Source organism: Muntiacus reevesi, chromosome 10, assembly GCF_963930625.1.
Source record: "Muntiacus reevesi chromosome 10, mMunRee1.1, whole genome shotgun sequence".
Lineage (NCBI taxonomy): Eukaryota > Metazoa > Chordata > Mammalia > Artiodactyla > Cervidae > Muntiacus > Muntiacus reevesi.
Window position 1 is genome coordinate 58,189,480 of NC_089258.1, and position 21,941 is coordinate 58,211,420.

The following is a 21,941-nucleotide window of genomic DNA, read 5'->3' on the forward strand; positions in this document are numbered from 1 at the left end:
CAACGTAAAAGATATCTGAATTACTTCACGTGCAGTAGCACCATGTGACTGTCTGGCTGAAAGGTTTAAGAAAGAAATCTGAATTCGTAATATATGAACTTAAAGACAGGAGTAGCCTACCTTTTCACAAATGGGACTGTTGTCATTTGCATCAAGGACTTTGACTTCAACTATAGCTTTGGATGAGAAGGTCCCGTCAGTTGCTGTGATGGTCAGAAGGTAATTGTCCCTTTCCTCTCTATCTAGAGGTTTCTTCACATAGACCTTCCATTCGTTCTGTATATTTTCAATAGCAAACTGCCCCAAAGGATCTCCACCTATGACATCAAAGGAAGGAGATGACAGTCAAATTTGTTGAAATTAAAAAAAAAAAAAAAGAGTAAGTACAGTAGAAACAAATTGTATAAAAGATACATAATTTAAAAGTTTTTAAAAAATAATTCCATTTATATGTATTAGATTTCCTGTTTACTAAGCCCTGCCAACCCTCAACAAAACCAAAAAAACAAAGGAAGCAGCACTAAAATGTGTATCTGAACACAACATGAAGCCAAAGAGAATTTAAAGACCATCAGTAACACTTTCGCTCACACTGAAACAGCATTTTTTAAATTGTAATATCTTTTTTATATACTACGTATAAAGTCTGACAGAATGAATCATAAAAATCAAAATCTGTCTAATGAAACAAGGACTGGCTTTGCTCAGGCAAAGAACTTGAAACATAGCTTAAGAGATTGTTACTTTCTACTTATTTTAAACATACTACAATCGAATCTTTAACTCTCAATTGCCATCAAATAATGTATCTCAGAATCCATGCTTCTGATACCACTTGACTTGCAATTAAACCGTTTGCACGTGTTACCTGTTATGTAGTATGTAACTTGTCTGTTGATCTCCTCAGAATCGGCATCCGTGGTGCTCACGATGGCAATCACGCCCCCCGGAGGATCATCTTCGCTCACGGTCCCCTTGTAGATCTCGGCCGTGAACCGAGGGGGGCTGTCGTTGACATCAGTGACCGTGACATCCACGACGGCTGTGGAGGAGAGCTGAACCTTCTCCCCGTGATCTGAGGCAACCACCTTAATCTGGTAGCTGTCTCTCTTTTCATGGTCCAGTTCCCTCAGCGTGGTGATCCAGCCCGTTTCCACGTTAATGGCAAAGGATTCGATGACGTCCACGCTTTGTGACTGATCTAGATTATACATGACTTCGCCGTTGGTGCCTGAATCCAGGTCAGATGCCCTGATCTGAATGACTCTGCTCCCCGCCGGCAGGTTTTCAACAACGAAGGCCTCGTAAGGACTAGACTCCAAGACAGGGCTGTTATCGTTGGCGTCCTTCACCTGGATGCTCACGTCGACAGAAGCCACCACCTCCTGGTCACCGTGAGTACACCTGGCAAGCACGGAAAACTGGAACCACTTTGTGGTCTCGTGGTCAAGACTCTTCTCCAGTTTCAGCCTCCCGCTCTGCCTGTCGATCACAAAGAACTCATCTCTGTTGCTCTCGGGGGTATTCCCTTTGACCAGGCTGTAAAGGACAGTCCCACTGTGTTCTGCTCTAATGAGGTCTATTTCGGTTCCGATGGGCACGTCTTCAGAAACTGTATAGGTGTAAAACGGCTCTGAAAACCTGGGAAGCCGCATTTCTGGTGGGAGCACTTTAACGTAGACGGGAACAACCGATTCTCTTTGTGGGGACCCGTTGTCCACAGCTCGGACGAAGAAAGTGAAGACTTCATTCTCCAAGCCGATTAAACTTTCCTTGGTAGTAATTACGCCAGACGCTCTGTTGATTTCCAAATTCTCTTTAACACTTTCAGAATCTGCTTCGATGGCATAGGCGATGTCGGCGTTGGAGCCCTCGTCGGCGTCGCTGGCGAGGACTTTGATGACCGATGTCCCTTTGGGAGCGTTGGACCCGATGTTCACCTCAAACCTGGTTGCCCGAAACTGCGGGGCATTGTCATTGTCATCTGTGAGGATGACGTTAACGGTGCAGAAAGCAACCTTGCCTCCTGCATCCTTGGCCATGAAACGAATGGGGATTACTTTCTCTGCTGGGGTTTCTCGATCAAGCTTTTCTAAAGTAAAGATCTGCCCTCGCTCATTTGTGTAAAACCGGTCTTTGGCAAAGTCATTGACGATGTGGTAGGTAACGTGACCGTAAATACCTGAATCCCCATCGGTTGCTCTGACCTCGGTCACCAGAGTGTGCAGGGGAGCGTTTTCAGCGAGCTCCACTTCATACTCGTTCTGAAGAAACGTGGGACTGTGCAAATTGCCTCCAATCACAGTCACGTGAACCTGAGCGGAACTCCTAAAAACTCCATCCGACGCAGACACCTGGAGGGTGTAGGACGGCTTCAGGGCGTGCCGGCGCAGGTTTGACAGCGTGATGATCCCTGTCTTGCCGTCGATGACAAAATTCTTATGGTCATTGCCAGACAGGATGGAATATTCCAACTTGTCTGCGTCGGAACTGTCTGCGTCATAGGCCCGTACACAGGTCACAAAATGCCCATGGGCGGCGTGCTCGCTAATTCTGGCTTCATAAAGCTGCTGGTCGAAGAGGGGCGGGTGATCGTTGAGGTCGGTGACGTCCACCGTGACGACCACATCGCTGCTCAGAGGGGGCATGCCGCCGTCAACAGCCCTCACGGAAATCTGGTGCTGCCGGGACTGCTCGTAGTCCAGAGTCCGGACCAGCGAGATGAGGCCAGTGGCACTGTCGACGTGAAAATGATCGTGGCTCTTGCTGTGATTCCCGACCACGTGGTAGGAAATCCCTCTGTTTGGTTCCGAGTCTGCATCTGTCGCTCTGACTTGAACCACAGACGTCCCGATGACAGATGCCTCGGACAAGGTGGCAGCGTAGGACTGCTGGGCAAACACGGGAGGGTTGTCGTTGATGTCCTCCACGATTATGTCCACAAAAACCTCAGCGTGAGCACCGGTCAAGGAGTCCGTGGCTCGGATGCTCAGTTTATATGCCGGGTGGGACTCGAAGTCCAGGGGCGCCACGACGCTGATAACTCCGGTGTTGAAGTTGACAGTGAACTGGCCGAAAGGATCGCCCTCGGTGATGCTGTAGTGCACCTTCAGGCCCTCCGGGCTGTTGGCTTGTACGAGGACAACCGGGCTGTGCATCTGTGCATTCTCTGGGATCTCGGCACTGTAGAAAGGCTTTTCAAACACGGGCATGGCTTTGTTCATCACGGTGATGGGGACGATGACCTCGGCCGAGAAAGCTGGATCTCCTCCGTCTCTGGCGACCACTGTGACGAGATACTCTTTATTTAAGGTGTCGGGTTCAAACGGCTTTTTCAGTGAGATCTCCCCAGAGGACCCAATCTGGAAGTGTTCGTGGTGTTCCTTGAGGTAGTAATGAACCTCCCCGTTTCGGCCACTGTCCCTGTCGACGGCGGTCACGTGGCGGATCACCTGGCCCACGGCGGCATCCACTTTCACCAGGGCGTAGTAAGGGAGGTTGACGAACACCGGGGCGTTATCGTTCTGGTCCTCGATGGCGACCTTCACGACGACGTGGGCCACGGCCGGAGGCGTCCGCTCCCGCGTGACTTCCACCACCACGTCAAAGGCCTCCTGCTGCTCGCGATCAAACGGTATGCCGGTGGTCGACAGCACTCCGGACGTGCGGCTGATTCTGAACCTGCGATCCGGGTTGAGGATGTGGTAAAACAGGGGCTCGTTGATTGGATTCCCAAGGGCAGTGATGACAGCGAGCGTTCTGGCTTCGGTGGAATTCTCCTTCACCACGGCGGAGTAGAAATCTTGAGTAAATTTCAGCTGGCTCTCCTTGCTTTCTTTCACGTTAATTTTGACGGACGCGAAGCTGGCGAACCGGCCATCGGAAGCCCTGACGGTTAACTCATAGCGGCTCCTCAGCTGAGTCGTGTTCTGCACAGTTAAGGTTCCAGTCTTGCGGTCCATCAAGAACTTCTCCCCAATGTTGCCTTCAGTGATGGAGTACATCAGCTGTGAGAACGCGCTTGAATCGGCATCAGTGGCATTCACTGTGATGACCCTGACTCCTCTGTAGGTTGGTAACAAAAGAGATGCTTCATATAATGATGCAGAGAACACAGGAGGGCAGTCGTTAATGTCAATGACGTGTATAGTCACATTGGCGGCGTATTCAGCAAACAGACGTGGTGTTCCCATGTCATGAACTTGCACAGTGAAGCGAAACGTGCTTGTTTCTTCATAGTCCAAACTCAGGACTGTATGAATAGCACCAGTGCTAGAATCAATGGTAAAGTATTTGTGTACAGATGGTTCAACGATGTGATAAACAAGCAAGGCATTTGATTCTTGATCGGCATCAGTGGCTCGAATAACTAATGGGACATTCCTGTCTGTTAGGACCACGCTGTTAATCGAAGCTGATTCGCTAATGAGCCCTGTATACTCTGCTTGCATAAAAACTGGCAAGTTGTCATTTTCATCCAGCAGGTGCACTACAACGGTTGTGTTTGCAGACAAACCAGCCATGTTAGTTCCTTGTACTGTTAATGTATAGACGGGCAAGCTTTCAAAATCCAAAGCTTTCTGGGTGATGATACTTCCAGAGTGTGGATTAATATCAAAGGCATCAGCTACATTTCCATCCTTTATTTCATAGACCACTGATGACTGGCTGTGGGCTGTAACCATTCCGACGAAACTCCCAATGCCAACAGTTTCACTAATTTCAACAGAATATTCTTTTGATGTAAACTTGGGAGAGGCATTGTCGGCAATGGTCACAAAGATCCGCACAGAGGTGATTTCACTCATTGGTGGGTCGCCTTTATCTGTTGCTTTTACCATTAAGTCATATGCCCCTTGGTTACTACGATCTAATTCTCTGGCAGTTTTTATGGAGCCCAAGATGGGGTTGATCGTAAAAGAGTTTCCAATGTTTCCTGGGAGGGGAGAGAGAGAAGCATGTTGAGAGAAAAATACAAGGACCGATCAACCTTCAAAGGGAACTGGCTTCATTCAACTTGTCTCAATTCTCAATGTGTTTCATTTTTATCCACCTAAACTAAGGCAAACTTTTCCAAGTTTTGTCCATAAATTATCAAAAAACAAACGAACAAACAGAAATAATATCACTATGCAGCTAAAGCTAAAACTCTCTCTGGCTGAACCAGGAATGTGTTGTGGGGAAAGCTGATTCTCCTCCATAAAGCAGTGAAGCTACTCATTTCCGAGAGTCCCTCAAACCCCCTTTGGAATGTATTTTTTGCTTGCAAATTCTCAAGAATCTTATATGAGAGGGAAGACTTCAGATAAATTCAACAGACTTCAATAGGGTTGGCCCTCGTTTTAAACATTCGGGAATTGATGAAGAAGCCTGTATATAATCTGCCCCACTTTCCAGGTTTTGAAGATTTCAATAATATTCCCTGAATTTTTTTTCAGGTCAATTTGATTTCTAGGTGAGTGTTTCTCAACCCGGAGGTGATTTCACCCAGAGGGACGTTCAGTCGTGTTTAGACATATTTTAGGTGACCACTGCTTGTGGAGAGAGAGTGCTCCTACCATCCAATGGGTAGAGACCAGGGATGCTGCTAAATCCCTACAACACGGCAAAGCATTTTGTGATCCAAAAATGTCAATAATGCTAAGACTGAAAATCCTAAGACAGTTTTACTTGCTTTCTTTGGACTTTTTACAGCTACAGTGTCTACGACAGCTACACATACAACTCCACAATATTCCGTGGTTCTGATTCACTGACTGAAACCTTTTCTGAGGAAGCCAGTTTACTAGCTACACAGTTTACTATCTTTCTGTGTAGATCACGGCAGTGTGAGGGTCCTCAGAACTGATCCATCCACAAAACCTTCATTCCTTTCCTGTTTTCTAAACAAAGAGTCCAGAATCATTTATTTGAGTCATAGAATTGAACTTATTTTCCCCAAATGAATTCTTACACTGACGCAAAACAAGGCTGACTTGCCACTTAACTGCTTTCTCAAACTCTTGCTTTCCCCTCGGTTAGCCATCAAGTGTGGCCCCTTCACGGAGCAGAAATACCCGGAGTAATCTGCCAACCAGGGGCTCAAGGCACCACTCCTTTCCCCACATCATTACTAGTAAACACTTCCTCAACAGCCTTCACTTCCTTCCTTTAATACACCTTCCAAAAACCCGTGCTAGTTCTTCCTGAGGCCAGACCCAGTCTGGTTTTCATTAAGTCTGCCTGGCTCCGCGTCCAGGCCCCAGGGCCATGTCCTGACCTGCAGCAGGACCGAGGCCCAGAACGCCTCCAGGCCACGAGGCTGCTGAGCCGAAGCCTGGCCCACGAACGGGGTCACGCTGCCTCTGCCAGGCCTCGCAGACACTAATTTCCGGCCTGTCTGTATTTACGAGAGCCAGTGACCCCGGATCCTCTCTAGCTGTGTTTCAGGCACTCATCGGCATTTCGAGGCCCTTGCTCAGCGATCTGGGTGTCTTCCTGCGACCACAGCTGTGGCTGCGTGGCTGCCTGGCCCGAGATAGGGGGCCGTGAAAACCTCGGACAACCGTCTGCATCCCCGCCCTTTACTCTCCTGTGTCTGTACTGATCAAGCAGCTGACCGACCATATTTTATATTCATCCATCTATACGCATTTCTCTTATTTTGTACAGTGAAAGCTTCAAAGACACAAGGTCTAACTTGGAGGAGTGAATGAATTCTATCTGCACCAAGAGACTCCTCAACCAGGTAAACACACCCTCAGTGGGTTTGGGGGGGGTGGGGGTCCTCTCCTGGAAAAGACTTCCCCCCAGCTATTCTCACTGCCTCTCCATGCACCCGTTCATTCGTTCACCCTCTCAGGTTCTGCCCAAATGCCTCCTTCTTGGAGAACATGATGGTGAGGTGTCCCTGACCTCCCCACTCATCATGGCTGGTCTGTCCTGCTACCCTGGCCTTTTTCTACAGCACGTCGTACTGCCACCTTGTTCTTATCTGTTCTCCCCCTGGAATGTCGGCTCCACTTCGGCAGGGCTTGTCTTATTCGTTGTTTTATCACCTCTGCCTAGAAGAACACCTGATACTTAGGAGACACTCCACAAATACTTGTTGAATGAAACAACTTTTAGACATGTTTGGAAAGAAAACAAATTAATTACCCAACAGGTTGATCAGCAGCTTGAAAAAAATTAATACATTCATTAAATGCTATATTTCTACTCAGGGTTTCCCAGGTGGTACAGTGGTAAAGAATCTGCCTGCCAATGCAGGAGATACAGGAGACTTGGGCTCGATGCCTGGGTGGGGAAGATGCCCTGGAGGAAGACATGGCAACCCACTACAGTATTCTTGCCTGGAAAATCCCATGGACAGAGGAGCCTGGTGGGCTGCAGCCCATGGGGTTACAAAGAGTCAGACAACTGAGTGACTGAACATGCATATGTATCTATTTGGTTTTCTTTTCCTCATTGATGCTATGCTTCAATCACTGCCGACAACCATTTATTGCAGGCAGCACCTCATTTAAAAGAACTAAAAAAAGGAATGTGTCAGGACTAACTGGAAATCTGTGATAAAAATTTTCATCAGGATTGTGAAATTCAGAAACACTCTTTATTATGTGCAGTAGTTTTACTTTGAAAAAGACAGCTCTGAGCTTGTCAATGATAACAAGAAGGTTAAACAGGAACACAGCTGGTTAGTTAATATATGGATCCTACCCATACATATCCTACAGCAGAAACCATCAGATTTGCAGATGAGAAAGCAACGTCATGTTTACATGAAAAACCCTGAGGGCTGCTGAACGGCTAAAATGTGTCTTTGTCTGATTGAGTAACAGCCACATTCACCAAATACTGAAATACACAGATGGCATTTGTGAACAAATTAACAGGGCAGTGACAAAAGTCTGTACTAGGTTGGGGCCTTGGTCATACACTTCAGGGGAGATGATTGCTGATTTCTAAACAGTCTTAATTTGTTCCTTCTGTATAAACAGGGCAGTTTTCTGGACAAACATGCAAACGTGTGCATGTCAGCTGTGACTATTATATACACCGACACCCCAAAGGGCACGTCAGCGAGCTGTGCTAGGACCTGCCTCTTCCCACGGAGGACACGCCGTGGGTGCTTGCTGCCTGACTGCAGCAAGCTCTGTAAAGCTGCAACTGCAATGACGTTTAACCTAAGTTTGGGGAAGAAAACCAGTTCTAGTCAATACATATTTTTACCGAGTGTCTTCTATTTCCAGAGGTTACAACAGTTTTGAAGAAACAATCATCTACTTTAAAAAAATAAATAAAATACTATAGCTGAGAGTATGGCACTGATGTATCTCTAAACACATAACTGTTATGAAAATATTCTTCAGTGACTTTCTTTTTCCCTAAAGACTTGTCATCAGACCAAACCTTTTGCTCAATCAATTGCTGCTAATTAAACCGGCAATGTTATGGCCAGAATTCACAGCTACTCTTCTGAGCTTTATTAAATGACATAAGTCAGGAGCAGGTGAGTATGAATACACTGTTGAATGAAGGCTGTGTGACCATTTTATAGTTCCTTCTAGTCAACAAATTTACAGACACGTAATTCTATCGTATTTTAGTGGTAGTCACTTCCTATAAATCAAGTGGAATAGTGTGATTTTTACATTACCAAATCTATGATAATTTTATAGATTTTATATCTATATTGTATATCCAACCAAATATTTAAAATCCGTCCAAATTTTATATCCTAATAGGCCCCTTGTATTATCTGGTTTTTGAGTGGAGACACAGTTCCATTCTTGGAATACCAGATTACTAATCCCATCAGTCATTACAGGCATTTAAAGAATTCGCATGCCTTCAGTCAGGCACCGACGATCATATTTTAAACACCCAGTTGTTGAAAATTATGTGAAAGCTAAGGGAAAGTTTAGCATTTTCTCCTACACAAACCCAGTCAGTTTGTCTAGGAGAAAATTATTTTATTGAAGTGCTCAGGCATGCACAAATGGAATGCACTGCTTTTTTTAATGGTTAAATTTCTGAACCGTGGAAAAATCTTTATTCAAGTCACTAACTACACTACGATACATTTTAACACTGCAACCTCAGGCAGTATATGAGGTTTTATTTGTGAGAAATGGCCTAAATTTGTTCATCATCAGGGAAAATATGAAACTTCAAATATATTAAGAAATAAAAATAGTTTAACCACATAAAATACAGTGATCAAGCACTGTTTTTTAAAAAGTGCTCTCCATTTGCTTAGCTTTGGATTATGTGATCTAGAGTTAGTTATACCCCTATCAATTCTAATGCCTAGAAAGATACACAATTCCTGAACATGCAGAGGTATGGACTTTTTTTTTTTTTTTTTAAATCAGGTTAACTGGATGATCTCAATATTCTAAAATCACCGTAGGGAAAGAATGGAAGAGAGTATGAGCCTTGTACTAACAATAGCAGAGAGAGGTGGGAAATTGGAAGCTGCTTCCTCCATATTTAAGCACTAATATTAATACTAATACTCATAGTATTTGGCATGAGTCGGGCAAGTCCTGGAGCAAGGTAACTTCTGACTGGATAAATCACATGCTCTAAGGCAGATCCCGGCTTCATCAGGGGCAGAATTCTTTCCCAAGAACTCACATCTGTGGACTGATGGTAGCCTCTACCTGCCAAGCAGAAGCATGAATGCTCCTGGCAGGGCACCTGGCACATAAAATGAGAGTCTGAAGACACCAAAGAGTGAGGAGCAGGAGCAGCAAGCAGCACAGGACAGCAGCTCCCTCCGCCGCCACCACTTAGAGCGGCTCCTCCTCCGTGGAGTCGGCAGCAGCCCTCTGGCGCTCTGCTCTGTGCTACGTCGCATCCATCGAGTCCGACTCTTTGCGACCCCATGGGCTGGAGCCCTCCCAGGCTCCTCTGTCCACAGGATTCTCCAGGCAACGACACTGGAGTGGGCTGCCGTTCACACCTGGAGCTGTCCTGGCCCACAGCTCCAGCTGGCCTCCCCACCCTTGCCGTCTCCTGCCCGACGCCAGCAGGGCCCTAGCCTTGTCAACATCTCTTCAAGTCCTTGTCCCAAGCCAGGGACCTACTGCAACCACCCTCTTCCATTAATGAAATGCACCTGTGAAAGATGCATGGGGGTGAGAGCAGCAGAAAGGCGAAACCTGGAAGGGGTAGGAGCGGCATGGCAGCCCTCATGAGACGGGACCCAGTGAGAACTGCGTGAGTCAGCACTCCCGTCATGGAGCTTCCTGCTCTGCGCAAGAGAAAATACTCTCTGACTAAATGAAAAATGTTAAATCACTAGGCCAGCCTTATTCCAACAGTACTCTGTGGAGGAACGTGACTGTGTAGTTAAAATCATTTTGAAAATCCTGAATTGGTCAAATAAAGTTTTCTTCACTGCAGAACTTCTCAGAGCCTTGAATAATGCTAACATTATGAAATCTTTGATAACATTACCCAAACGTAGTTAGGACTCTCTATCTTTGCTTTCTAATGAGTTATAAGTTCAATTTTTTTCCTCTTTCTCCTAACAATCAGTTTAAGCAGTTTTTATACACAGAAATCTTTCAACATCTAGAAGTAATTTTAGAAGAAATATCTTTCTAACACGTGCCAAGTTATAAACCTATGCAGTGCTCCAAAAATACCTGATTCGATGGAGTACAGTACTTCAGCATTTTTCCCTTTGTCCTTGTCCAGAGCTGTAACCTGCAACACAACTGAGCCGACAGCTGCGGATTCATAAACCCGCCCTTCGTAGGAGGAGCTTGTGAACCAGGGGGCGTGGTCATTGGTGTCGCTGACATTAACAACCACCCTTGCAAAGTTGCGCTTTACAGGGACATCTTGATCACGTACCTAAAAGAATCCGAATATTATCAATGCTGTTAAGGTTAAAAACTGATTAAAAAAAAAACCTCTCAGTCACATGGAGCCCTCCAGGAACCAAACGGCAGCAGAACAAGGAACAGAAAGCCCTACCATGACTGTGAGAATATGCTGGTGAATGGCTTCATGATCAAGCTTTTCTGAGGTATAGAGAGAGCCGGTTGCAGGATCAAGACGAAATTTCTTGAGACTCAATGGATCGATACTGCTCTGCAGAGTGTAGATCAGTTTGTTTTTTTCATCTTTATCCACAGCACTGATTTGCAAAATTTCTGTTTCTGGCACTGTGTCTTCAGGAATAACAACTTCATATTTTGATGTAGAAAATTGAGGACGATGGTCATTTGTGTCTATTACTTTGATGAATACCTGTAACGACAAAATGAATCACATAACAATATTCCTAATTACAGTGTTTTAGTATTAAAAAAATTGGGAAAAATCAGATGCACATTGAAAAAAAAACTAACTTTGAGCAAAACAGAATTCAAACATGAGAAATAAAAGCAACCAAAATCTGGAATAAAAAACATTTAAAATTTTTCATTGACATATTATCTGTATTAATATGAGTAAGACAATAAAGACCTTTCTAAATTATTGAGACTAATTTTTGAGAGAAAAATTTAAGACACATTTCTCTCTGAAATGCAGACTTACTTTCTCTTAGGTCTCCAGAGAAGAGATATTTCTAGATTACTCACGGTAAGATAAAAAATTTACTTTACCAAGTTTCATAGATTGATTTCCTGTATCAGATTTGCACCTGTAACTATTAAGCTACTGAGGTGAGGATGCTACTTAAAGGTCACAATAGCTGAAGTTCTTGCTCTAATCTTTGAGACTCCAAATCTCTACCCATAAGATATTGTGAATAAGAAGGAAAATTAGGAATGTGCTTTAAAAGCCTTATATTTTTGTGATCACAAACTACACATATATAGTAAACACATTTCTCACTTAAAAGCAATATTAAGTACACTGGAGATAGTTCTCTTAAGTATGCCAGCATAGGATGAAAATCTTAAAGGAAGAAAGAACAGATGTGTATAAAGTGAGTCCCAAGCTAAATTAAAAAAATTTTTTACCCTGACAGTAAGATTAATTTTTAGATTGAAAAGACACATGTGGATAAGCGATAGTAGAAATCACTAGATTACAAAAGGTGGTTCAGTTGTAACAAGAAACCAGAGCTTCACTAGCTCATATGGAATAAAGCTCAGTAGTTTGAATGGCACAAGAGCCCAAAGTCCCTGGACCACATGAAGGTGTTTAACCACTTTGGGGTTAACAGAGGTTAGCAAGTATGTGGACCAGAGCCCTTTTCATGAAGATGATACTACCATTCTGTTCTAAGAATACCAAAACCTCAGTGGTGAATCTGTAACATTAAACTATGTGAATACTAAGTGCATCCACCAAACCCCAGAAAGGTTTTATGTAAAAGTTATGTATGTAAACATTTAAAACTATAAACACCTCACCTTGAAAGGTCAATGATGATCCAAAAGTCATGGCTATAAAGATAATTTCTATAAATTAAATCACTATATATTCACTTCCAGTATACATTAAAAGACCCTGATGCTGGGAAAGACTGATAGCAGGAGGAGAAGGGGACAAAAGAAGATGAGACGGTTGGATGGTATCACCGACTCAATGAACACGAGCCTGAGCAAACTCCGGGAGATGGTGAAGGACAGGGAAGCCTGGCATACTGCAGTCCACACGGTTGCAAAGAGCTGGACATGACTGAGCGACTGAACAACTGAACAACAAATACATTAAAATGCATTTTTCTCACCAAGTGCTGGGCAGAAATAGTTTAATTCTTCTTCAAGATCTCCTGATCCCACCTAAACTGGGACAGCTGACATAAGAACAATTCTTATTGATAAAGCGACTCAACTGACATATTATCCGGGCACATCCACACCCAGCACTTGTGTTTACGGAGGGTGTAAAGGCATTGTGGGCGTCCCTGCCTGCTGAGGCTTTCAACCTCACTAGGCAGTGCCTTGCACACATAGGTTTCCTGCATTACCAAGGAGGTTTTCAGGGGTCCAGAGATGGTCTGGGCCATTCAGGAAGCTCTCTAGGAGGAGGCAGACTCTGCTTGCACGGCTTTTTGGTTGGCAGATGAAATACACTGGAGTAGAAGGAAAAGCTTGGGCAAAGACGTGAAGGCAAGGGTGGAATGAACATCCTGTCTCTAAGAGACTGCAGAGGAGGGCCTGGACCAGGGGTGACACAGTACAGGAGCAGGGATGAGGGGGGGTCCAGGAGCAGAGCCGTCTCCCAGCAGAGGCTGAGAACTGCATGGCCTGTGTGCTCTGAACTGCCTGATGGGGAAAATTTACCTCCCGTCCTTCGAGTTGGGCAGACAGTCTGGCAGCAGGCAGGGCAGGCTGAATCGCTGGGACAGAAGAAGGAGGCAGGAAGGTGACTCGATGCCAAGAGGGGTCACAAGAGCCCAAACCGGTGCTCATGGGCAACAGGGAACACACGGGGAACACTCATGGGGGACAGGCCTGAGAGTCTGGACAGGGGACACTGGAGTGTCATCTTGCTTCGCCCTCAGAGGAGCTCTATGAGGAGGGAGTCAGGTGCCCATTTCCCACAGAGGGTGCCTGCCCACATACAAGTGTAAGAGGCAGAGCCCCAGCTCAACCCAAACGGCCTGCCCCAGGGTATGCAAAGATGATGCTCCAGAGACACCGAAAGAAAACATGAAAGTGAGGCTGTTTCCAAAAAAAGAAGTATAAATTGGATTTGGCAAGTTACCTTGAGATATCAGATAAAGCAAAGTGCCTTGATTTAATACCAGTCAGCATCAACAGAAAACAGCAGGACGGGGAGGCAAGGACAGCAGCTGTTCAATGGGGCACCGGCCGCCAGGTCACGACCCTCTACCGCCCCCTCTGTGAGGATGCACCCCGCGTAACCACGGCAACGCTCTCCCATCCACAGACTGGACGCCTGCCACTCCTGACCTTGATGCAGCAAAACCTGTTCTGTTGGTTCACTGGCAAACAGGAATCTACCCACTGCGCCTTGTCAGCCTGGCTCTGATCTCCGTGTTCCTCTTCAGCTGGTGCTTGCCTCTCTGCTCCCACTCAGATTCCTATCTTCCTATACTCAGTCCCAGACCAGGAATCAAAACCTCATTACTGATTGTTCTCTTACCGCCCACACCTGGACAGGTCAGCCTGGGCCCTGGAACTGCTCTCTGATACTCGGATCAGCTCTCCCTGCCAGCAATTCATTATGATATTATCAAGATCCTCTGCAAATGACTCAGAATAAGTTACAGAAGTATGCCTGAAGCACTGAAATAGAAGAAGTTCTGTTTCCCTGAGAAATGAAGACTAGAATATATTTACTGGACTTTATGGGAATTTTAGTCACCGTATTTCATACGATTACCAGGTGTTACGTGGTAAGTGGTAAATACTACCTGTAGATATACCAACTTTAGGAATGAAAACGCTTGGCACCCAGGGTCATTTCTTTGCTTTTAAGTTTCCTTTGCTAGGCTTCTGGTTAGTCAATTACTTGAACTGATCTCCATACAGTTATAGTTTTTAACCTTTCAAAATTATCCTGCTAAATTCATTACAACTTTTGATGCTTTTACTCTCATTTTTATGCTCTAGAATCTAGATTCTACAATGAGAACAGTTACCGACAAGATTGAATTAATATTGTTGGCAATTTTACATGAAAATCTCAAAATGACCCCAAAGCATGATTCATATATCAATTCTAAATACACTAAAAATCACAAGCATTTGGAGAAAGAAATAAGGTCATTTCACAACTGACTTTAAATTATCTATTCATTTATTAACTGAAAAGATATCACAGACCATAATTTTTATTCTTCAATACAATTAAATGATTTAGCAGATGATCTGTCTTAAGATTTAAAATATTATTATCTAAAGACAGGAAATTGGAATTCATAAGCATTTTATCTTCTAACATTTAATTTCTTCCTTTTACCTTTCAGACACAGCAAGTCATACACAAGCCTTCAGCTTCTACCATTCTAATGTAAACTCAAAGAGGACAGGACTGTGTGTCCTTCTATTCAGCTTTTAGAACAATACCTGGCACATAGCAAGTATTTAACAAGTTCTACAACCAGCCCTCACCATGAATCAAAGGGAACTGATATGAAAGAAGAGAATTTAAATGTAATTTATAGGGCTCTGACATTTAAATTTGAAACTCAATGATCTGACCATGTCTTAGTCATCAGACAGGAACAATAAAGATGTTAGAGGAATTATTAGAACAGTTTAATCAGTTATTTTACACAACCAAAGGTAGCCAAGGGGAAAAAAACAATCCAAAAAGGTATTTTAAAAGATGATCACTTTAACCAGCTTTAATGCAAATGACTTGGGACAAGTCATTCTCAACAGTGATATACTTTATACTAATACAATTCAAAATGAGTATTAAAAAGATTTTGACGGCATTACAATGTGTGGGGCTTTTTTAAGTCTACTTTCAAATTTTTTTAAACTGGCTAATTGCATTCAAAACCTAAATCAGGGTTTATGGTGAATTTTCATTCCCTAAATAAAAATCCTCAGTGTGTACATGTATATAAACTGTATCAACACAGCAACTTCTTATATGGGAACCTCAGAGGGCAGAATCAACTGTCCCCAGCATTGCCTGTGGACCCCTAGACCAAGATTCTGTCATCAGCCATTCACCCACCTGAGTCAATATAGTGGTGGTTCCATCTGTAGCCTCCACTGTGAGGTTATAGTTTGATTTCTGTTCTGCATCAAGAGGCTTGGCAACAATGATGGTTCCAGTGCCCTTGTCCACATCAAAGTGACTGTCGTAGTTGCCACCTAGTTTAAGTTAGGACAAACAAAAGTAAAAACAGGTCACAGGATGAAAATCTACCATTTATTTTGTGGCTTTCTAATTTTTAGTGGCAGTTTAAAAAAAAAAAGAATAAAGAAAAAATTTTGATATAGTGATCGAAGTGATTCCAAGGAGCTTTCGTTTTGAAAGATCAGAAAACAAGGACCAACTGGAAGGACATTTGCTTACTGAAAAAAAAGAAAAAAAGGCAAAAAAGGCTGATCCATGACTGTTGAGGAAGCTACTAAATGAGAAGAAGCAAGAACCGAAAACAACAACAAAAAAACATTTCTAATTCTACCAACCAATTGCTGAATTACTTTCAGTTTGTTCTTTCAAGGGTTCTGAATACCTCTTTATATCTCAGTAGCTACATATCACATCATTTAGTAACCAAAGGTGGCCACTTAAAATGTTACTTTAAAAATTTTTTTACTTAAAAAAATTGTCACAATTAGAGCATATAGATCTAATAAAATAACTATTAAAAACAAATGTTAACTTTGAAAAAAATAGTAATTAATGTCAGTTAGTCCTGACTCTATACTATTGGAAAATTTTTCCCATTGCTGCGGAACACAAAGCTTAATGAAGCAAAGTTTTCTATAATATGAACGTTACCCAAATGAATTCCTCATCATATTCCAGATAAAACTCTCTTTTCAAAGCCATTGAACTTGAGATACTTACACCAATGAAATGAGATGGCATGAAAATAAAATCTAAACATCATGATGAAGTTCTACTACTAAATCCAACCAAAAAGCAAAATGGCACATGCACAAAACAGTATTCAGTTAAATCTAAAAATCCAAGGATCTACGGATATGTGGCAAGTCAGTATGTTTGCAACTGGAATGGGTGAGCATGGACCACTATGAAAAGAAAAAGCAATGAAAGATGGTCACTGGGAAGAATAACGTTTGAAAAATGGCTGTTTTTCTTTAGATCTCATAATCTGAGGCAAATTATGTGATCTCAGCAGCTACCTTCTGCTGTACAGTTCAGGTCACAAGGCATCGGAAAGATGTAAAACACTTCTCTAGCAAGCGTGTCTCCTGGCACAGCCAAAAAGAAGCAAGCATGGGAGGCAAGCACAGAACAAGAACAGTCAGTCACAGTGGCTCCCAGGGCAGTCAGCCTACAGGGTGGGGGGTGGAGGCCGATGGGTGTGGGGTGGGCGGGTGGAGGGGGAGTGAGATGCTGCTTGGGGGCAGCCTGCTCATCTGGAAATCTGAAAGGAGTTAAGGCAAAGCCAGCAAACTGCTCTCACTGCGGTTGACTATGAAGAGAGTCCTTCTTACTCATTTAAAACTAAACTGTAATGGTTTCATAGGTGTTGATAAGATCAACAATTTCATTCAAAGACCAAAGTTGGGAAAATAGCCCAGCTATCTAGAGAGAAAGTTCAAGGGGTATAGCCTGAACCCCATGTCCCAGAAACTTCAACCCGCTGAGACAGCAGCTGGGCCAGGAGGGCTCGGGGGTGAAGAGGGAAAAGAGATACTGGGTTCCAGCTAGAGATGACCTGGATATACTTCTTCTTTTTTTTTTTTTTTAAGATTCTATTTTATTTTTTTCCACTTATTTTTATTAGTTGGAGGCTAATTACTTTACAATATTGTAGTGGTTTTTGTCATACATTGACATGAATCAGCCGTGTAAAAGCAGGGCTAAGGGGAAGGTTCACAGCATTACAGGCTTACCTCAAGAAACAAGAAAAAAGTCAAATAAATAAACTAACTCTACACCTAAAGCAACTAGAGAAGAAAGAAATGAAGAACCCCAGGGTTAGTAGAAGGAAAGAAATTTCTGAATATACTTCTGATTTTAATTATCCTTGTAATTAAAATACTGTGTCGACATAAGAATTAAAATACTAAGATATCAAAGTCTAATGTAAAATTGTTTTCAGGATGTGGTATGACATTCTATGTCTAGCTAAATTAAATGACAGAAAAAAAAAAGAATTGGCTGAGGCATATACTTTTTTTTAGCCTGATTTAATCTAGTGATTCCCACAGGCGGTACAGTGGTAAAGAATCCACCTGCAATGCAGGAGACAAGGGTTTGATCCCTGGGTTGGGAAGATCCCCTAGAAAAGGGAGTGGCTACCCACTCCAGTATTCTTGCCTGGGAAATCTCTGGACAGAGGAGCCTGATGGGCTACAGTCCACGGGATTGCAAAGAGCTGGACACGACTCAGTGACTAAACAACAACAACCTAGTGAAGCCTACTTCCTACTGAAAATGAGGTAAATCAAACTTAAAAAGTCATAGTTGACACTATCACTTATAAATTAAAAATTTTAAGCATATTCCCTATAAAATAGTGACATGTGACAATCACACAGGCAGTTATTTTAAACATTCAAATCATATTCACTACAAATAGTTACGTGCCATATGTTATGCATCAAGAAGGAAAAATTAAGAAGCTGTGCCTTTGGACCAAACATTTATATTTCTGTGTCCTTCTGATGTACTTTTTAAAACCTTGTTTTTATATTAACAAGGTACATACACAGTGCTTTTATTTTAAGCAAGTTTAATATATGTTGGATATTACCGTAAAAAAAAGTTGCAAAGAAAATGATGCAATTTAAAACAAATTCTCCACTTACAGGTCTTACTATCAATTTTAAATTCTGAGATGTGCACAAAAATCAGAAAACCAGAAATGGGCTCCCCTCCGTGTGACCTAGACAGGACAATGAGAGCTATCCTGGACGCTTACCGATGATGTCAAACCAGAGAGGTATGCCTGGAGGCTCAACAGAAATGACTCCGATCATGTGAGCAACTGGATCACTTTCCATTACAGTAAAGGTAAAAAATGATTCTTCAAATGAAATTGGCTCCAGGGATGGTTTCGGTTTGGAAATCCATTCAATGTGGAGTCGAGTGGTTGACGACTTTTGGGGGCGACCATTATCAACAGCCTTAATCTATAGAATGTGGGCAGAGAGGGGAAAAAAAGCCGCATGTGAAAAGTTGCATCCCATAACTGAAGCAAGGATTGGTTTGGTCTGACACTGAACCAATTTCAAACACTTAATATCCCATGCTGTCTATTCCATGTATTTAATGCCCGATAAAAAGAGCAACCTTTTCAAGCTGTGCTGAACAGAAATAACTGGAATGAAGAAGGGAAAACAAACCCACACTTCCCACTGTCAGCTCACCGCACTGAGGTCAGTAAACGAAGAGAAAGTTGTGAGAAGAGACCTGAGACTGGATTACCAGTCAAAGCATGGAAGAAATTCAAAGACTAGATCTTCACTCACCGAAAGAATATCATATTCTCCAGCTCCAGAAAACTTCTTGGACAAAACCACTCCCGTTTTTGGCTCAATGAAAAATTTGCCAAGCTCATTCCCCTCCTCGATGCTGTAGGAGATTTCTGCGTTGGGACCTTCGTCTTTGTCTGTGGCGATCACACGATACAGAGGCTCTCGTTTGGCGTTTCTTTCCCGCTCCGGCTTGTCCCGCTCCGGGAGCCTGATCTTGTAGAACTTTTGCAGGAACTGAGGTTTGTTGTCGTTTTCATCAAGGATCTTCACGATGACTCTTGTGATGGTTGACTTGGGAGGGCTACCGTTGTCTGTCACAGTAACCTGTTTGGTTTGTTTTTTTTTTAAAGGTAGGATCAAGAAATGTTTTTAAGATATACTGTATAAAAAGTGAGAGTCTTCTTCCTAATGATAATCAGCTTTTGCATAAACCTCTGCAGTTCACACGGCACTTTGACACACCCAGGTTCTCTGACCATCACCCTGTAAGGGGGCAGGACCACCTCTTCATTTCACACAGGGATTCGGGCCGGTGGGCGGTGGGTAGGGGATAGGATAGAACCAGCTCTGAGCCCTGGCTCTCTCCTCACCCCGTCATCCCTCTTCCCCACACACCCACTGTAATGTGACAGCCACCAAATTGTTAAGCTCTCACAAACGTAGTATTTTTAAATGAAGGAAGATTTTGCTAAGTACTTAAAGAGTCCTCTTGTATATGTTTAAAAATAAAATCTTAACCTGCTGCATTTAAAAACTATCACTTTTAAACTTCATCAATAAAATAAGTTAAACCGGCCAATTAAAATACACATTATGTATAAGGAGCAAGTCTTTTAATACTAGCAATCATTTTGCTTGGCTCTCTTTTATTGTACAGAAGTTTTGGTAGAGAGGACACAGACACTTAAACTGAAGGCCAACTTATTAAAGAAGGTTTTCAGTCAAAGAAATGCAAAATAACTTCCATTCTAGGTATTCATGTATTGAGTTTTGGCATGAAAATCTAAGATTCTTGAGGATTACACTGATGAATGCTTCTGTATGCATAAGAAACAATTTCACTCTCAAATTACATGTTCATTTTCACTTCAATATGTACATTAAAAGGAACAACATCAGTTATTCTCCCCTCACCCAGATCCTCCCAAATTAATCAATGTAATACTAAAAACATTAAAGTAGACTGAAGTTTCCTGTGGAACTATGCTCCTTTTAAAGCTTGGCAGGTGTAAATTCTGTTGTTTATAAAAGTGTGAATGAATGTATCCTGAGGGTACTTGTCAAGAGTAAGTAAAGTTAACTGCTTTAATTAAAGTACATGATTTTCCTTCCCAAACTCTCAAAATAAAACCGAACTGTATTTACTATTTTAATTTTAACTTCTCAAAATATTTCCTTTTAATCAGTTTTCACATGATCCATAGGGAAAAGGAAAAAAGAGAAATACACCATGTACTATGCTTTATAGCATTCATCAAACTGTTCCTAAGTCTGGGGTCATAACCCACCAACAGTAACAAAGCTTTTCATGTGTGACTTAAAGAAACAAAAAAACAAATTCTTTTTTAAGACAGTCAAATCCATGCCAACTCTGGCCTTCAAATAAATTACCACAAAAGGACTCCAGAAAAACATACACAATATTATAAGCAAACTAATCTTATTTCCCATCAATATCTTAACATCATCTTTGAAGCCCTAAGCATCTTACGCCTGCTCCCATCAGCCTTGGACATTCAGAGATCTCAGGCTCCAGGGTGAGGCACACAGGTAACAGGTGTGCCGTGAGGTTCTACCCAGGGAGAGAGGACCACACGAAGAAGGATGCCATCGTCTGTAACCTGCTGCTCTGGGTGTTTGGGCATCTGTTTATTTTCTGGGAGTAAAAAGGAGTGTAAAGAAGACCTGAACTGTACTCACAATGTTTTTCTTTATTTTCCTTTTTCTTAATAACTAGAAGCTAATATAACAATATAGCAGGAGCTATGAATGACTAATGTGACATCGCTCTTTCTCATACTATTTATGATTACAATATTCTTCAAATTATTACAGTATCTTTTGAATTATTAAAAAGAAAGAAATGCTTACTTCTAATATGTGTTCATCTTGTTGCTCCCGGTCTAGTTTCCTTGCTGTGGTTGTGATGAGACCTATGAAATGATAAGAGCTCATGAATCCTCACATAATAAAGTCCATTACAAAATACTGTAACTGCAACCACACACCAAGAGTAGAAGTTTGAGCAAATGCGTAATCTGTTCCCAAGAGGAACAAATTTTTAATTCATGTATAGTTAATTATTTTATTGACAAACATACGTATTATTTATTAACATACTTTATACTTTCTCAGGGCTTCCCTGGTGGCTCGGGATGGTAAAGAATCCGCCTGCCATGCAGCAGACCTGGGTTCGATTCCTGGGTCGGGAAGACCCCCTGGAGGAGGGCATGGCAACCCACTCCAGTATTCTTGCCTGGAGAATCCCCATGGACAGAGGAGCCTGGCGGGCTACAGTCCATGGGGCTGCAAGGCATCGGACACGAATTATTGACTAAGCACAGCACACAGCCTACCTTCTCTTCTTAACAGTTCTTAAACATACTAGATAAATGACAGGGATTAAGTGGAAGAAATCAGTTACACTTAAAAAATTTGTTTAGTGGTTTCCACATTACATTTTCTCAGAAAAAAACATTTATAAAAAGTAAAATGAAATTATCCAGGATTTCAACCTCATCCGTATCTCCTGTGACTGCTGTAGAGGTGATTAAGAATCGACAGAAAACGTTTCTACAACTATATCAAAAAGGACTACTGGAAAATATAATGTTGACTATGATTTATTACCTCTGGGCCATCCACCCTCAAACATGAGGA

General features: G+C 42.6%; 1 protein-coding gene across 6 annotated transcripts in view; it reads right to left on the minus strand.

Moving 5' to 3' along the window:
• FAT1 (FAT atypical cadherin 1) overlaps window positions 1–21,941 on the minus strand; it is a 121,332-nt gene that overhangs the window by 24,365 nt on the left and 75,026 nt on the right. For all 6 annotated transcript variants that reach the window (XR_010664647.1, XM_065947608.1, XM_065947607.1 and 3 more), the window contains exons 4-11: window positions 21,153–21,214; window positions 19,056–19,385; window positions 18,506–18,716; window positions 15,613–15,752; window positions 10,972–11,247; window positions 10,638–10,848; window positions 869–4,936; window positions 121–317 (exon numbers count right to left, since the gene is read on the minus strand). Coding sequence is in view for 5 of the 6 variants with exons in the window: in XM_065947608.1 (XP_065803680.1) it covers window positions 121–317; window positions 869–4,936; window positions 10,638–10,848; window positions 10,972–11,247; window positions 15,613–15,752; window positions 18,506–18,716; window positions 19,056–19,385; window positions 21,153–21,214 (5,495 nt within the window). In the remaining variant the exon portion in view is untranslated. The remainder of the gene's footprint in view (window positions 1–120; window positions 318–868; window positions 4,937–10,637; window positions 10,849–10,971; window positions 11,248–15,612; window positions 15,753–18,505; window positions 18,717–19,055; window positions 19,386–21,152; window positions 21,215–21,941) is intronic.